The sequence below is a fragment of the Girardinichthys multiradiatus genome, chromosome 18 (assembly GCF_021462225.1).
Source record: "Girardinichthys multiradiatus isolate DD_20200921_A chromosome 18, DD_fGirMul_XY1, whole genome shotgun sequence".
NCBI lineage: Eukaryota > Metazoa > Chordata > Actinopteri > Cyprinodontiformes > Goodeidae > Girardinichthys > Girardinichthys multiradiatus.
Genome location: NC_061810.1, coordinates 2,172,733 through 2,188,536, shown reverse-complemented (window position 1 = coordinate 2,188,536; position 15,804 = coordinate 2,172,733). Strand labels below are relative to the sequence as shown.

At 39.8% G+C, this 15,804-nt stretch overlaps 1 protein-coding gene across 2 annotated transcripts in view; it reads left to right on the top strand.

The window, feature by feature from the left end:
• The window catches only part of nf1a (neurofibromin 1a), a 309,684-nt gene that overhangs the window by 269,950 nt on the left and 23,930 nt on the right, over positions 1 to 15,804 (top strand). For both annotated transcript variants that reach the window (XM_047391263.1, XM_047391264.1), the window contains exons 44-53: positions 3,784 to 3,885; positions 4,865 to 5,005; positions 5,560 to 5,686; positions 5,936 to 6,067; positions 10,103 to 10,238; positions 11,947 to 12,107; positions 12,233 to 12,355; positions 12,877 to 12,995; positions 13,082 to 13,182; positions 15,568 to 15,710. In XM_047391263.1, the coding sequence (XP_047247219.1) occupies positions 3,784 to 3,885; positions 4,865 to 5,005; positions 5,560 to 5,686; positions 5,936 to 6,067; positions 10,103 to 10,238; positions 11,947 to 12,107; positions 12,233 to 12,355; positions 12,877 to 12,995; positions 13,082 to 13,182; positions 15,568 to 15,710 (1,285 nt within the window). The remainder of the gene's footprint in view (positions 1 to 3,783; positions 3,886 to 4,864; positions 5,006 to 5,559; positions 5,687 to 5,935; positions 6,068 to 10,102; positions 10,239 to 11,946; positions 12,108 to 12,232; positions 12,356 to 12,876; positions 12,996 to 13,081; positions 13,183 to 15,567; positions 15,711 to 15,804) is intronic.

Here is a 15,804-nt window from a genome sequence, read left to right as displayed (position 1 = left end):
ATTAAACCAAGGAGCTAGCCTCCTATTAATGATTACCTTCTTTTTCAAGGGGGCTGCATTGTCTAATGCATCACACAATGATGAAGAAACACTATGAACAAAACAATCAATTTGTGAAGGAGCAGAAACAGAATCATTGCCCTCCACTGTGCTTTTCAGTGATAATGAGGAAATTAATAGTGGAATTAATTATTTAAAGGTTGTTACAGCATCGTCTGATAATGATATACTATAATGAAATTTATTTCAGGTGTGGAGTACTCAGTTAAATTAAACTCAAAGGTTATTAAAAAATGGTCAGACAGGACAGGGTTATGAGAGAATATTGTAATGTCTTTACACTCAATGCCATATGTCAGCACAAGGTCCAGAGAATGAAGACAAAGGTGGGTAGGTTTATTAATGTTTTGAGCAAAGCCAATTGAGTCTAAGATAGTATTAAACGCTATATTTAGGCTATCACTTTCAGCATCAACATGAATGTTAATATCCCCCACTATAATAACCTTATCTGTATTTAACACTAAATCAGATAAAAGGTCTGAAAACTGAAATTGAAAATTGAAATTGAGAGTAAGGGCCTGGTGGACGGTACAAAACAACAAATACAAGAGGTTTTAGTGCTTTGCAATTTGGATGAGGAAAACTAAGGATTAAATATTCAAAAGAGTTGTAGCTATTGATTGGTCTGGGACTAATCAATAAATTGGACTGAAAGATGGTTGCTACTCCTCCTCCTCGCCCAGTAATTCGAGGAATGTGAAAATTTAAATAATTAGTAGGAGTTGACTCATTTACAGTAACATAATCCTCTTGCTGCAGCCGGGTTTCTGTGAGGCAAAATAAATCAATCTGATTGTCACAAATCAGGTCACTAACTAGCAAAGTCTTTGAAGAGAGAGAACTTATGTTCAGTCAGCCACATTTCATTGTTTTATTTTTGTTTTTAGTCTGAGTTGTGCTTATTTTTATGAGATTTTCCTGATTTCCTCCTTTTAGATTATTTTTTAACCTATTCAATTTTGGCCAGGTAGGGTAATGGCTGGGTAGCAGTACAGAAGCTGTAGAGAGGAGTGTTAAACTACAACTCTGCTTCCTGGTCTGAACCCTGGGTTGTCAGAGTTTTGGAGAACTAATAAATTCGGCCAGATTCCTAGAAAGAAGAGTTGCTCCATCCAAAGTGGGATGGATGCCGTCTCTCCGGATCAGACCAGGTTTTCCCCAAAATGTTCGCCAATTATCAATGTAGCCCACATTGTTTTCTGGACACCACCTAGACAGCCAGCGGTTGAATGACAGCATGCAGCTAAACATGTCGTCACTGGTCAGATCGGGGAGGGGACCAGAGGAAATTATGGAGTCCGACATTGTTTTGGCAAACTTACAAGCGGAGCAGGAGTTTGGTCTGCATTGCCGGCACCAAGTCGGACCTGTTCCCGGTGCATGTTGGACTCCGGCAGGGCTGACCTCTGTCACCGATCCTGTTCATAACTTTTATGGACAGGATTTCTAGAAGCAGCCAAGGGCCAAAGGGGTCCAGTTTGGAGACCAGTGGATTTCGTCTCTTCTTTTTGCAGATGACGTGGTCCTGCTGGCCCCCTCTAGCCAAGACCTACAGCATGCGTTGGGGCGGTTTGCAGCCGAGTGTGAAGCGGCTGGGATGAAAATGAGCTCCTCCAAGTCAGAGGCCATGGTTCTCGACCGGAAAAGGGTGGCTTGTCCTCCCCTTGCCTCAAGTGGAGAAGTTCAAGTATCTTGTTGCGGTCTTGCTCACGAGTGAGTGGAGAATGGAGCAAGACACCGTCAGACGGATCGGTGCGGCCGCCGCAGTAATGGGGACGCTGTGAAGATCCGATGTGATGAAGAGAGAGCTGAGCCGAAAAGCAAAGCTCTTGATTTACCAGTCGGTCTACGTTCCTACCCTCACCTATGGCCATGAACTTTGGGTCATGACCGAAAGAACGACATCCCGATACAAGCGGATGAAATGAGCTTCCTCCGTAGGATGGCAAGGCACTCCCTTAGAGATAGGGTGGGGAGCTCGGCCATCCGGGAGGAGTTTGTATTTGAGCCGCTGCTCCTCCACATCGAGAGGAGCCAGTTCAGGTGGCATCTATACTGGATGCCTCTTGGACGCCTTCCTTGGGAGGTGTTCCATGCATATCCCACATGGAGGAGGCCCAGGAGACAACCCAGGACACGCTGGAAGGACTATTTCTCTTGGCTGGCCTGGGAACGCCTTGGGGTCCCCCCGGAGGATCTAGAGGAGGTGTCTGGGGAGAGGGACATCTGGGCGTCTACTGAGTCTGCTGCCCCTGCGACCCAGTCCCGGATGAAGCGGAAGACGAGTATGAGTACGAGTTATTATAGCGGGAGATTTTAACATTCATGTTGACATTGAAAGTGATAGCTTAAATATAGCCTTCAATACTATCTTAGACTCAATTGGCTTTGCTCAAAACATTAGCAAACCTACCCACCTTTGTCTTCATTCTCTGGACCTTGTGCTGACAAACGGCATTGAGTGTAAAGAAATGACAATATTCCCTCATAACCCTGTCCTGTCTGACAATTTTTTAATAACCTTTAGTTTAATTTAACTGAGTACTCCACACCTGAAAGAAATTTTCATTATAGTAGATCATTATCAGACAATGCTGTAACAACCTTTAAAGAATCTGTTCCACTTTTGATTTCCTCATTATCACAGAAAAGCACAGTGGAGGGCAATAATTTTGTTTCTTCCCCTTCACAAATTGATTCTCTTGTTCATAGTGTTACTTCATCATTGCGTGGTGCATTAGACAACGCAGCCCCCTTGAAAAAGAAGGTGATTATTCATAGGAGGCTGGCTCCCTGGTTTAATTCAGATCTGCGTACTTTAAAGCACAATGTTAGAAAATTGGAGAGAAAATGGCGCTCTACACACCTAGAGGATTCCTACTTAATTTGGAAAGCAGGTTTACTATTAGTTCCTAGAGTCTCTAGAAGTAGAATGGGAGGGCAGATCCTTTAGTTATCAGGCTCCTCTCCTGTGGAACCAGCTCCCAGTTTTAGTCCGTGAGGCAGACACCCTGTCTACTTTTAAGGCTAGGCTTAAAACTTTCCTTTTTGATAAAGCTTATAGTTAGAGTGGCTTAGGTTATCCTGAGCTATCTCTGTAGTTATGCTGCTATAGGTTTATGCAGCTAAAGGACACAATGACACTTTCACTCTCTCTGCTACATTCTCATACTACTCTCCAATTTTGTGTCATTCGCTGTTTTTTCAGCGTTTAGCTTTATGTTTTCTCTCTGTTTTTTCTCTTCCTAGTAGCTACACCTGGCCTTAATTTGTGTTTAGCTGTGACACCTTTCTAGAGGGGGGCATCAGCCAAGCTTTTGCTGCCAAAAACGTATTGTTCTCCTTCCACTGATGATACACTTGGCCCTTTCTTTCAGTGTTTAACCCTGTCTCTCTCCTAGCCAGCTACTGGCTGAGCTTCTGCTGTGACTAACTATATGTGTTCTCTTTCATACTATAGACTTGAAAACTGGCTCAGAGTTCATCTGCTTAGCTGTCTTTCTCTCCTAGATGAAGCCACTAAAGGAGCTAGAACCATTAATGCAGTATAAAGAATATTTTACTCATAATGCAAATTCATGTTGGTGAAAACTGTTTTTGTGCTGACTATTTTCTGACTCTCTCTCCTTCAGCTCTAAAAAAGTCATTGATTTCTTTTTGCTTCTCCTGTTTGCTTCTTCTGCCATCTGATGGCCATTTTCTACTCTCTCACTATTCTAGGGTCTTGAGAGCTGTTTGAAGGGACCTGACAATTACAACAGCCAAGTACTAATTGAGGCCACTGTGATTGCTCTAACAAAGCTGCAGCCTCTACTCAGCAAGGTATAAAACTCATACAATTCACATCATTGGCCTTAGGATTAAGAATTTTCCACTGTGTCACATGAAACTTCCTTTCTTTTCTTTTAATCTTTTTTTGAATATTGCAAAACCAAAAACCCGTCATGATAAAAATGATGTGTTGCTGATCTGGTGTTTTAATATCATTTAAATCAGAACCCCAAACTGCATTTTTTATTTTTGTTAAAAACAAAAATAAAATAAAAACTTTTTACAGACAAAGTCTGTCAACCCATAAACTTTAAAGGGGTTGTGCTTTCCTTTTTTCCATAAGTATAAAAGCCAGATGTTCAATTCAAGGGTTGAGTCTGTGTTGTCATAATGTCAATAAAGTCAGATTTTGCTGAGACACAACAGCTTTAAAAAATACACATGTAGTGCACAGACAAATTAAAAACACTTATAGAAAAACGACGAGCATGCATCCATAGAGGAGAAAAGTGTAAAAACAAAAGAACATATGTACATTGAATGTGGCATGTAGTTTTTAGTATACACTTTAATACATAAAGTGCAGCTTGTGTTGAAACATCTATGAGAATGTGACTCCAACAGCTGTTCAAAGAAGAAGTTGGACTGACGGACAAAGCTACTGACCTACAGAGGGTAACACAAGCAGTCTGTTCGTGACACAACAGTAATCTCGAACCTTACTTTGATCAAATCATGAGCCTGACACTACAACCTTTTAGTCAAATTGTTTTACAAATGATAAGCAGAATTTGAAAAGCTTCTTTTTAATTACCCAGGATTCTCGCTGCACTCACCAACTTTAAAGTTGCTAGAATGAATACTTGTGGGTAAAAAGATAATCCCACACATCCTATGATCAAGAAGCACCAACAACAAAGGGGAAACCATGCTTCATGTTTTAATTACTCTGCTAGTGTTATTTGAAAATTTGAATTTACCGTTTCAGTAAAATTATTTGCTTCATGTCTAAATAAGTCTGTGTTTGCAGGACTCTGCGATGCACAAAGCTCTGTTCTGGGTGGCAGTAGCTGTGCTGCAGCTGGATGAAGTCAACTTGTACTCTGCTGGAACTGCCCTCTTGGAGCAGAACCTACACACTCTTGACACAATGCGCATCTTCAATGACAAGGTAGAGCTTACAAGGACTGAAAAAAGCACAGTTTCTCCAAGGTCTTACTTGCTTTCACGCTTTAGAACCTTAAGGCATAAGCTCTCACCATGAGACAGAGAACATTTTTTGCTGAAATTGTCTGTATTTTTTAGGCCAGAGCTGCATCAACATAAAAGCAGTACCGGCTCTTTTTAAAATAGTTCCCAGAGCTTAATTTAACATTTTCTTTAACCAACACAGAAAATAGCTGTATGTTTAAGTCACTTTCTGATTTCAGAATTTATTTTTTTAAACTACTCGTTTAGTATACTGTAGATGTACCACAAACTAGCAGGGACTGTATGATGACTGCAGTAATTGAAAAGAAATTTGAGCACACTTGAAAATTTTGTATTAACTTTATGTCAAAATAGTTTCTATACATTTTCACTTGAATGAATTCCGCAAGGTGAAATACTAAAATATACTAATGTCACTACTTCTGCACCATTAACAGAAAAAGATATGAACAAAGATGACATAGTAAAATACAGCTTTCTCACCAAATCAGTTGTTTTTGTTTGCTTCTTTAGAGTCCAGAGGAAGTTTTCATGGAAATTAGACATCCTTTAGAATGGCACTGTAAGCAGATGGATCACTTTGTGGGCCTTAATTTTAGTACCAACTTCAACTTCGCATTAGTGGGCCACTTACTCAAAGGTAAAGCAATTTGCGTTTTCACTTTCTTCACCTATTTTTTAGGGTTTTATCAGTCACTGGAATCACCTGTAAATGTGATTTCAAGCTAGTTAAATTTTGAGTCAGAAAAAGTAAATGCTTTGACTTTTGCTTAGTTTATCCACCTTGTTTGAGAATGGTTGTTGTACATTAGCACACTGTCTTTTCCTAAGCTTCTTTCCAGAATGTCTAGGTATTCACAGATTTTATGTTTCGCTTGTGTCCCTGCAGGCTACAGACACCCATCACCTACCACAGTGGCAAGGACAGTGAGGATCCTGCACACGTTGTTGGCTCTAACAAGCAAACATCTGAAATGTGACAAGTTTGAGGTCAACACTCAGAGCGTGGCTTATTTAGCTGGTACAAAACATGCAATACATACTTCAACTTTTCACCTTGATTACTACATCGTACTATTTTATAAAATACTATGGCCCAGACTAATGTGGTTTTCAGACCAAATGTGATTAGCCTGAGTTATGCACAGGGGTCTGCGGTGAGCACTATAGAGCTAGACTAAAAACAGCACCAGTGTTTATCCAGAGCGGAGTACAGTAAAAAAGAGCAAGAGTTTTTAAAATAACAACTAGATGATAGCTCTGTTTCATGTGGAAAACATTCTTCTCCCACACTACCAGCTAAGATAATACATTTATTTTGTGCTAAAACCAGCAATACAACTACACCTGCTTTTTAGTGAGAGAGAGAGGAAAAGAAAAACAAGGAAGAGAAAAATAGGAAACTACAATCCAGAGAGCAATGTGGTGCTTGTAAAGGAACTGTGTTTCTACATTGACTGGCTGCTTTTTGCTCAGTCGGAGCAGTTTGACAGTTATCCCTACCTCGATTGTACGCATTACAGCATACCACGTTGAAAGTCCTTTTTACCCACATGCCTGCCCCCAGTAGGTGGGGTGCAGGGAGTGCACCCTTTGCTGTCTCTGTTGTGGAGTGTCATATAACAACAGAGACGAGAACAACTAGAACTGCAAGCAGTTATGAACGAGTTCCAAACCCTTTCGAGCAAGTCCGCCTCCAGTCCTGGCCCTCCCAGCACGCCATGTTACGCGCAACCCAGCGTATTAAAGGATGATTGCGTAATCATCCTTTAATATGACCACCTTTTCCATAGGGTCAAGTTAGAACTTGCTTGCAGAAGCACTCAGACCTCATAGGCTTAGCCCTTACAATACATTGTGGCTAATTTATAGCACTGGAGAAAAACTTTCAATAAAAAAAATTATAAAGCATTGTTTAGACAACATAAGACTGTAATGACCTGAATTTAAATGTTCTTTAATAATGCCAATTTCATCAAAAATTTTCCAAGGAACAATATGAGTGTTTACTCATGTGCCTGGATTTAGTGCTTTATCCACCAAAAACAGTTAACCTTCGTTTCTACAATACCTAGCCATTTTAAAAAATGCCTTAAAAATACATAGTTTGTCATAAAATTACCAAAATATTCTCAATTATCAAGTATATATCTGCAATATTATGCATTGTTTAGAATATTCCTAGATGCAATGGTTTTTAACAAAAAAAAAAGTCTATACAATACAAGCCTATAATGACCAAAATTTTAATATTCATTACAAATCCATATTTCATCATAAATTCCCAAAATATTCTCAGATGAACATGACTGCACACAATGCACAGTATGTGTGTTTATTCATGTCACTGGATTCAGTCCTTTATCCACCAAAAAAACAGTTAACCATTGTTTCTACAGTACTTAAAATAAATCCTTAAAAATACATAGTTTGTCATAAAATTACCAAAGATTTTTCAATTAACTAAGTCTATATATGCAATAATAAGCATAATGTCCCTGGATGTAATGATTTTTCAACAAAAAAATGAAAAAGAGTTGTTTATACAATACAAGCCTATAATAATCCAAATTAAGAAATTTATTAAAAATCCATATTTCAAAATAGAATTCCCAAATATTCTCAGATGACGTGACTCTAGAAGGAACAATTTCAGTGTTTATTGAAGTGCCTGAATTAATTACCTTTTTACGCAAAAATTGTTTAACTTCATATCCATAGTACTTAGCCAAATTCATTAATTCGTAAGAAATACATGGTATTTCATAAAATTCCCTAAATATTCTCAGATAATTGATCACACTGATGCACACTGATCACCTGCACTGTTGTACCGTTCTTGCATCTTATTCTGCTCTACATACTGCTCTACATTTACTTTCACTCACTTAAAACTGTGCCCATATATTTATATTTATATTGCAGCTACATTTATACTCTTTAATTTGAGTACTGTATTGCACCGACTACGCCAAAACAAATTCCTTGTATGTCCAAAAACGTACTTGGCAATAAAGCTTTTCTGATTCTGATTCTGATAACCATATCTATATGTGGAATGATTTGCATTGTTTATCATGTCCCTCAGTTTTTATGATTTTTTTAAAGGAATTATTAACCATTATTTCAATATCAATAACAAAGACCAAAATTAAAAAATTCACAAAACAAATATCTAAAAATTCACCAAGAGCATCTTTAATATGAAGAAAATGCCTGAAGTTTCTCAGCCACCACACATGAAATTGTTTCATCAAAAGTTATTTATAATCTTCATTATTGATTAGCATATTTATTTAGAAATTATTTTTACACAAGTGGGCAGTCCAAATTGAACAATGTTTATGGGGGGGTTATAGGCATTGTAAGTAAGTACGCTTAAGAAGTGTGCTAAATTCTACGGCGTTTGGCTTAACAGAACTAGAGGATAAACCCACTAGCTTTATTAGCAAATGTCGTACGTTGTAGTGACGCGCTTTGAGATAGACGTTTTGCTTGTATGAGTACTTTTCAGAATTATGCACAGGACACATGCAGAAGGATTAAGCTCTCCAGGTACCACCAGTGATTTTTGGGGAATTTTATTAGAAGCAAAAGTTTAGAGGTACATTTTCCCCATAAGCCATGCTCACTTTGGCCAGTCATTACCATATTAATAACATAGTCTCTAGGTGGTATCCTGAAGGAATGTACCAAATTTGATGAAAACCCATTCAGCCAGTTTGGCTGTATAAATTTCTCTTGCTCATAGCGTCCCCTAGGCTTGGATCCCTCCGAAAATGAGTACGTACCTTCAGTTTGACCTTATGCACTACTGGCATGAAAATTGTTCGTACATCTTAATCTATTTTCAAGTTGGACCAAAAAAAATTTCTTTTTGCTTCAAGAAAGTTTGTTTGCGTATAACTCGCAAACAGAAAAACGTTTTTGAAATTTGATCCATATCGTTTTATCGGTTGTGTTTGCACTCTCACCAGGCCCAGTTTCTTTGCGATTTGCCTCGGGCTTAAGGAGAACCTAGCGAAGTTAGGTTTCGCATATTACACCACATTGTTGCTAATTAGCATAACTCTACCATTTTTTTCAAAACTCACATAATTTAGAAAGACTTGAAGAACATCTAAGAATAGAGATTTAGTTTCTGCAAGCAGCAGTTTCAGACATAATCACCGAAACACATTTTACATAAACAGCCCCATCTAGTGGTGAAACTCATCAACTTTTTTATGTACCTGAGTTGCACAAATCTATATGTGATCTGCAATTTGCCTGACATAATCTTTTAAATTTACTGAGTTCACAGGTCAAATGTGAGATAGCCTATAAGGGTTTGGAACCCTAAATACAGAGACTCTATGAGAAAATAGAGATTTATTTATGTTATTACATCACAAAAATATTAACCAACTTACAGTGGAGATAAGGCTGAAAGCGCCACAACACTTAAAGCCCTAGAGCAACCCAGGATGGGTGGTCTGAACCAGCGAGGGTCACACCTACCCTATGTCACAGGACCCCAGGCACACCTACAGCCACTCTCCCACAAAAGAAAAACAGCAAGGAGTTTGTGTGTCTAAACTGCATTATAACATTGATTGCCATCAGGGTGTAGAAGCTTGCTGACAGCCAATTTCCACATCTCCAAAGCCCTATCCGTATGAACTGCAATAAAATTAACATGCAGGATCTACCCAAATAAAGTAGAGGAGAGGCAAAGTAAAATATTCCTCTCCAGGCTTTTATGCCCATTATCTCTCTTCTTGTGTATAGTATTGCTGTATTAGGGAGGAGGGGATAGGCACTAAGACATGAACACAAAGTCAAAAGACATCAAATTTCAACTTTGACTAAAGCACAGAGAAAGCTTCACTAAGCTGTGCACTACTTTGGGCTCACAGCTGAAAACCATTGTTTCAATAGTCCATACAGCTGGCATGTATAGGTTTCATAGGTCAGTGCAGTCCTTATAAAGATTGTGAGTAAAAACACTGAACTTCATATTCAGCTTATTTTGGTCATACCTGATGTCAGAGATAACCTCTGTACTTTTTTGCAGCGTTGCTTACTGTTTCAGAGGAAGTTAGAAGTCGATGCAGCCTTAAACACAGGAAGTCACTACTTATTTCTGAACTGTCTATGGACCCAGTACCTATGGAGACCTACACCAGTCACATCACCAATCCTACCTGCAGGTGCTCACTTAAATGGGACTTATTCTACAGGTACTTCTCAAAATATTAGCATATTGTGATAAAGTTCATTATTTTCCATAATGTCATGATGAAAATTTAACATTCATATATTTTAGATTTATTGCACACTAACTGAAATATTTCAGGTCTTTTATTGTCTTAATACGGATGATTGTGGCATACAGCTCATGAAAACCCAAAATTCCTTTCTCACAAAATTAGCATATTTCATCCGACCAATAAAAGAAAAGTGTTTTTAATACAAAAAACGTCAACCTTCAAATAATTATGTACAGTTATGCACTCAATACTTGGTCGGGAATCCTTTGGCAGAAATGACTGCTTCAATGCGGCGTGGCATGGAGGCAATCAGCCTGTGGCACTGGTGAGATCTTATGGAGGCCCAGGATGCTTCGATAGCGGCCTTTAGCTCATCCAGAGTGTTGGGTCTTGAGTCTCTCAACGTTCTCTTCACAATATCCCACAGATTCTCTATGGGGTTCAGGTCAGGAGAGTTGGCAGGCCAATTGAGCACAGTGATACCATGGTCAGTAAACCATTTACCAGTGGTTTTGGCACTGTGAGCAGGTGCCAGGTCGTGCTGAAAAATGAAATCTTCATCTCCATAAAGCTTTTCAGCAGATAGAAGCAAGGAGTGCTCCAAAATCTCCTGATAGCTAGCTGCATTGACCCTGCCCTTGATAAAACACAGTGGACCAACACCAGCAGCTGACACGGCACCCCAGACCATCACTGACTGTGGGTAGTTGACACTGGACTTCTGGCATTTTGGCATTTCCTTCTCCCCAGTCTTCCTCCAGACTCTGGCACCTTGATTTCCGAATGACATGCAGAATTTGCTTTCATCCGAAAAAAGTACTTTGGACCACTGAGCAACAGTCCACTGCTGCTTCTTTGTAGCCCAGGCCAGGTGCTTCTGCCGCTGTTTCTGGTTCAAAAGTGGCTTGACCTGGGGAATGCGGCACCTGTAGCCCATTTCCTGCACACGCCTGTGCACGGTGGCTCTGGATGTTTCTACTCCAAACTCAGTCCACTGCTTCTGCAGGTCCCCCAAGGTCTGGAATTGGCCCTTCTCCACAATCTTCCTCAGGGTCTGGTCACCTCTTCTTGTTATGCAGCGTTTTCTGCCACACTTTTTCCTTCCCACAGACTTCCCACTGAGGTGCCTTGATACAGCACTCTGGGAACAGCCTATTCGTTCAGAAATTTCTTTCTGTGTCTTACCCTCTTGCTTGAGGGTGTCAATAGTGGCCTTCTGGACAGCAGTCAGGTCGGCAGTCTTACCCATGATTGGGGTTTTGTGTGATGAACCAGGCTGGGAGTTTTAAAGGCCTCAGGAATCTTTTGCAGATGTTTAGAGTTAACTCGTTGATTCAGATGATTAAGTTCAGAGCTCGTTTAGAGACCCTTTTAATGATATGCTAATTTTGTGAGATAGGAATTTTGGGTTTTCATGAGCTGTATGCCACAATCATCTGTATTAAGACAATAAAAGACCTGAAATATTTCAGTTAGCGTGCAATGAATCTAAAATATATGAATGTTAAATTTTCATCATTACATTATGGAAAATAATGAACTTCATCACAATATGCTAATATTTTGAGAAGGACCTGTATATCTGTCCATAATCCACTAAAGCAGAGTAGTTTAAATGTTTTTTCTGCTTTCTATACTTTCTGTTCAGAGCTGTGCAAGAGCCTCAGTCATGGACATCCCCTCAAGTTTCAGAACGCTACCTTTCTACCCATCATTACCCCACAATGGGCCAGATCAGCCCACGAACGCGCAAATCCATGAGCCTGGACATGGGCCAACCATCACAGGCCAACACAAAGAAACTTCTGGGTATGGAATATGTCTAGTTGTCAACACTACTAATTAATCTTTCCCACATTACAGTATCTCCATAAGTCATGTGGATCTTGGTTAAGGGTTTTCTAATGTATACATTGTCTGTGTGTGTTGGCCAGGCACCAGAAAGAGCTTTGATCATCTCATATCAGACTCTAAAGCACCAAAAAGATCAGAGATGGAGTCTGGGATGACGACCCCTCCAAAGATGAGACGTGTAGCAGAGAATGACTATGAGATCGGTAACAGAACAGACAAACTGAACACATCATACTGTGCAAACTGAACACACATCGGCAGCATGGGATGTACATTAATAAATACACCCATGTTGACCAACCCACACATGGAGTTTTTTTAGGCTCTAGTGGCCTAATTTATTTTTTGACAGTAGTCAGTAGGGAAATGGTGGAAAGAGTGAAGTAAGGGAGCGTAGAAAGCATCGACAGGCTGAGATTTGATGCCGTGACCGCCTGCATCGTACATGGGTCACAGGCTTAACTCCCTACGCCACCAGAACAGCGCCCCACACATGGGTTTAAAGAAGCATTTGTACTTGTGAACCGCACTAATCTTGACTGGAGTTCAGTAATCTGTTCTGTCTTGGCACACTTAATCAAGATGCATCCTGTGGTGTGTAAAAGGCGCCAATTGATGAGACCCATCACGCTGCTACCGATGTGGTTTCTTCTTTGCCCTGTTTTCTAGCTATTTTCTCTAAACTTGCAGTTTGTAATGCTAATTTTTATTGTTACTGTTAAAGAGACACAAAGAATGGGAAATTCTCACCTTCGAAAGGTGTCTGTATCGGAGTCTAATGTTCTGCTGGATGAGGAGGTGCTGACTGACCCAAAAATTCAGGCTCTTCTGCTTACTGTGCTGGTGAGTATTCAACTCTGTCCTTTTATTGATGATGTGGCACCTCCAACCTGTGACTGTACTTAGCAACCTCTTGTTCTCTTTTCCAGGCCACCCAGGTCAAATACACCACAGATGACTTTGACCAGCGGATTTTGTACGAGTACTTAGCTGAAGCTAGTGTTGTGTTTCCAAAGATATTTCCAGTTGTGTAAGTTCTAAATACTGTATTTTTCACTCGGTCAGTTTATGCACTTGAAGTTTGACAGGCATCAAATGTTGGCTGTCAAACGTTTTAGAACGCCTTTCTCATTTAATGGTTTTCCTGATGTTTATTACTATTTACATTGTACATAGATTCTCACTGAAGCATCAAAATTGTGAATGAACACATATGGAATTATGTAGCAAATTAAAAACTGTAAAAGAACTTTAAATACGTTTTTTATTTTAGATTCCTTAAAGTAGCCGCCCTTTGCTGTGATGACTGAAATATTAACCTTTGGCCGTCTCTCAATGAACCTCCGGGAAGTTCTTTCAAGATTCTTTGGAAAACCATTTCAGGTGACCATGAAGCTCATGGAGAGACTGCTAAGAGATCAAAGCAGTAATCAAAGCTAAAGGTGGCTGTTTGGAAGAATCTAAAATATAAAAATGTTTAGAGTTATTTCATCCTTTTTTTTTATTTCTAATTCCATGTGTGTTCATTCATAGTTTTGTTGCCTTTGGTGAGAATCTAGAATGTAAATAGTCATGAAAATAATGAGACCCATTAAGTGAGAAATTTTATGTAAAACTTTTGTCCGGTAGTATATATATATATATATATATATATGTGTATATACAGTGGGAAAACAAGTATTTGATACATTGCCGATTTTGCAATCATAGCTACTCTTCAACTGTGAGTGACAGAATCTAAAACAAAAATACAGAAAATCACATTGTGTGATTTGTAAGTAATTAATCAGCAGTGTATTGCACTACGTATTTAATACATCAGAAAAACAAAACTCAATATTTGGTACAAAAACCTTTGTTTGCAATTACTGATTTCAGACGTTTCTTGTAGTTCTTGACAAGATTTGCACACACAGCAGCAGGGATTTTGGACCACTCCTCTATACAGATCTTCTCCAGATCCTTCAGGTTTTGGGCTGTTGCTGGGCAACACGGACTTTCAACTCCCTCCAATGATTTTCGATTGGGTTCAGGTCTGGAGACTGGCAAGGCCACTCCAGGACCCTGAGATGCTTCGTATGGAGCCACTCCTTAGCTGCCCTGGCTGTGTGCTTCGGGTCGTTGTCCTGCTGGAAGACCGAGCCATGACCCATCTTCAATGCCCTTACTGGGGGAAGGAGGTTGTTGACCAAGATCTCCTGATACATGTCCCCATTCATCCTTCCCTCAATACAGTGCAGTTGTCCTGTCCCCTTTGCAGAAAAGCATCCTCTATGTTTACACCTCCATGCTTCAGGGCAGGGATGATGTTCTTAGGGTTATACTCATCTCTCTTCTTCATCCAAACACGGCGAGTGGAGTGGAGTTTAGACCAAAAAGCTTTATTTTTGTCTCATCAAACCACATGACCTTCTCCCATTCCTCCTCTGGATTATCCAGATGGTCGTTGGCAAACTTCAGACCAGCATGGACATGTGCTGGTTTGAACAGGGGGACCTCGCGTGCTCTGCAGGATTTTAATCCATGGCGGCGTAGTGTGTTAGTAATGGTCTTCTTTGAGACTGTGGTCCCAGCTCTCTTCAGGTCCTGCCGTGTAGTTCTGGGCTGATCCATCACCTTCCTCGTGATCATTGATTAAGCAAATATATGCTTTTGAATAGGAGCTCCTCTTTGCACAGTCACCATTTAGCTTGTTTGCAGCTAAAAGTGCTAGCAGACAATGACAGTGATACTGTACCCAAACATTTGCATCTATGTACTACAGAAAAACAACACTGACATAGTTCTATAGGACTAATAAACAATACATTATTATTATTATTATGCATTGTTAATTTGCTGTCCGGTGCAAACAGTTGCCTTTAGAATTAAGCTTACTCTGTAAAGGTGGCTGGTTCTAGAATGGAAACACACCTCAGAAAATTAAGAAAATGACCTCATTCTGATATAAACTGTGAAACTTCCTCTGTTTCTGTCACCTGTACATGGAAATGCTCATCGGTCTGTGTGTTGAGGAGCTTAAAATGCATGTGAATCATCTAAGGGACAGTTTCATTCTGACTGAGAAGAAAACGGTGTTGGATCAGCAGATTAATTCCTAACAAGTCAGGTTTGATGATTCATAAGGTGGACAAGTTGGAGACAATCACACATGTCCAGAAATAGCTGCTAAAGTTGCACCTAGTTGTGTAGTATATTTATTTCTACAGTTGCACCGAGATCTCAGGTATTATAGCTGGCATTGTGGATTACAATTTGGTTGACAAGCACAAAAGCTCTTCAAGTCAAACATTTTCCCTATAGGTGTGATGTCATTCCCACTTTGAGTTACAACTCCTGAGGCAAATGAAAGCAGCGTGAGCCAACGTTTCAGTCTAATCTGTAGGTAATACGTGTTTGTATGCATACTCCTCAGCTATAACTTATTGGACTCCAAGATCAACACTGTACTGTCCATGTGCCAAGACATCAACCTCCTGAACCCTGTCCATGGCATTGTGCAGAGTGTGGTGTACCATGAAGAGTCCCCTCCACAGTTTCAGCCTTCATATTTACAAAGTATGAAATTTTCTTCTCCTTTGCACATTTAGAGATGGAATGTCATCTAATGCCATGTGAATTGAAGTGGATAGGTCTGAGGTGTCACGTCTTC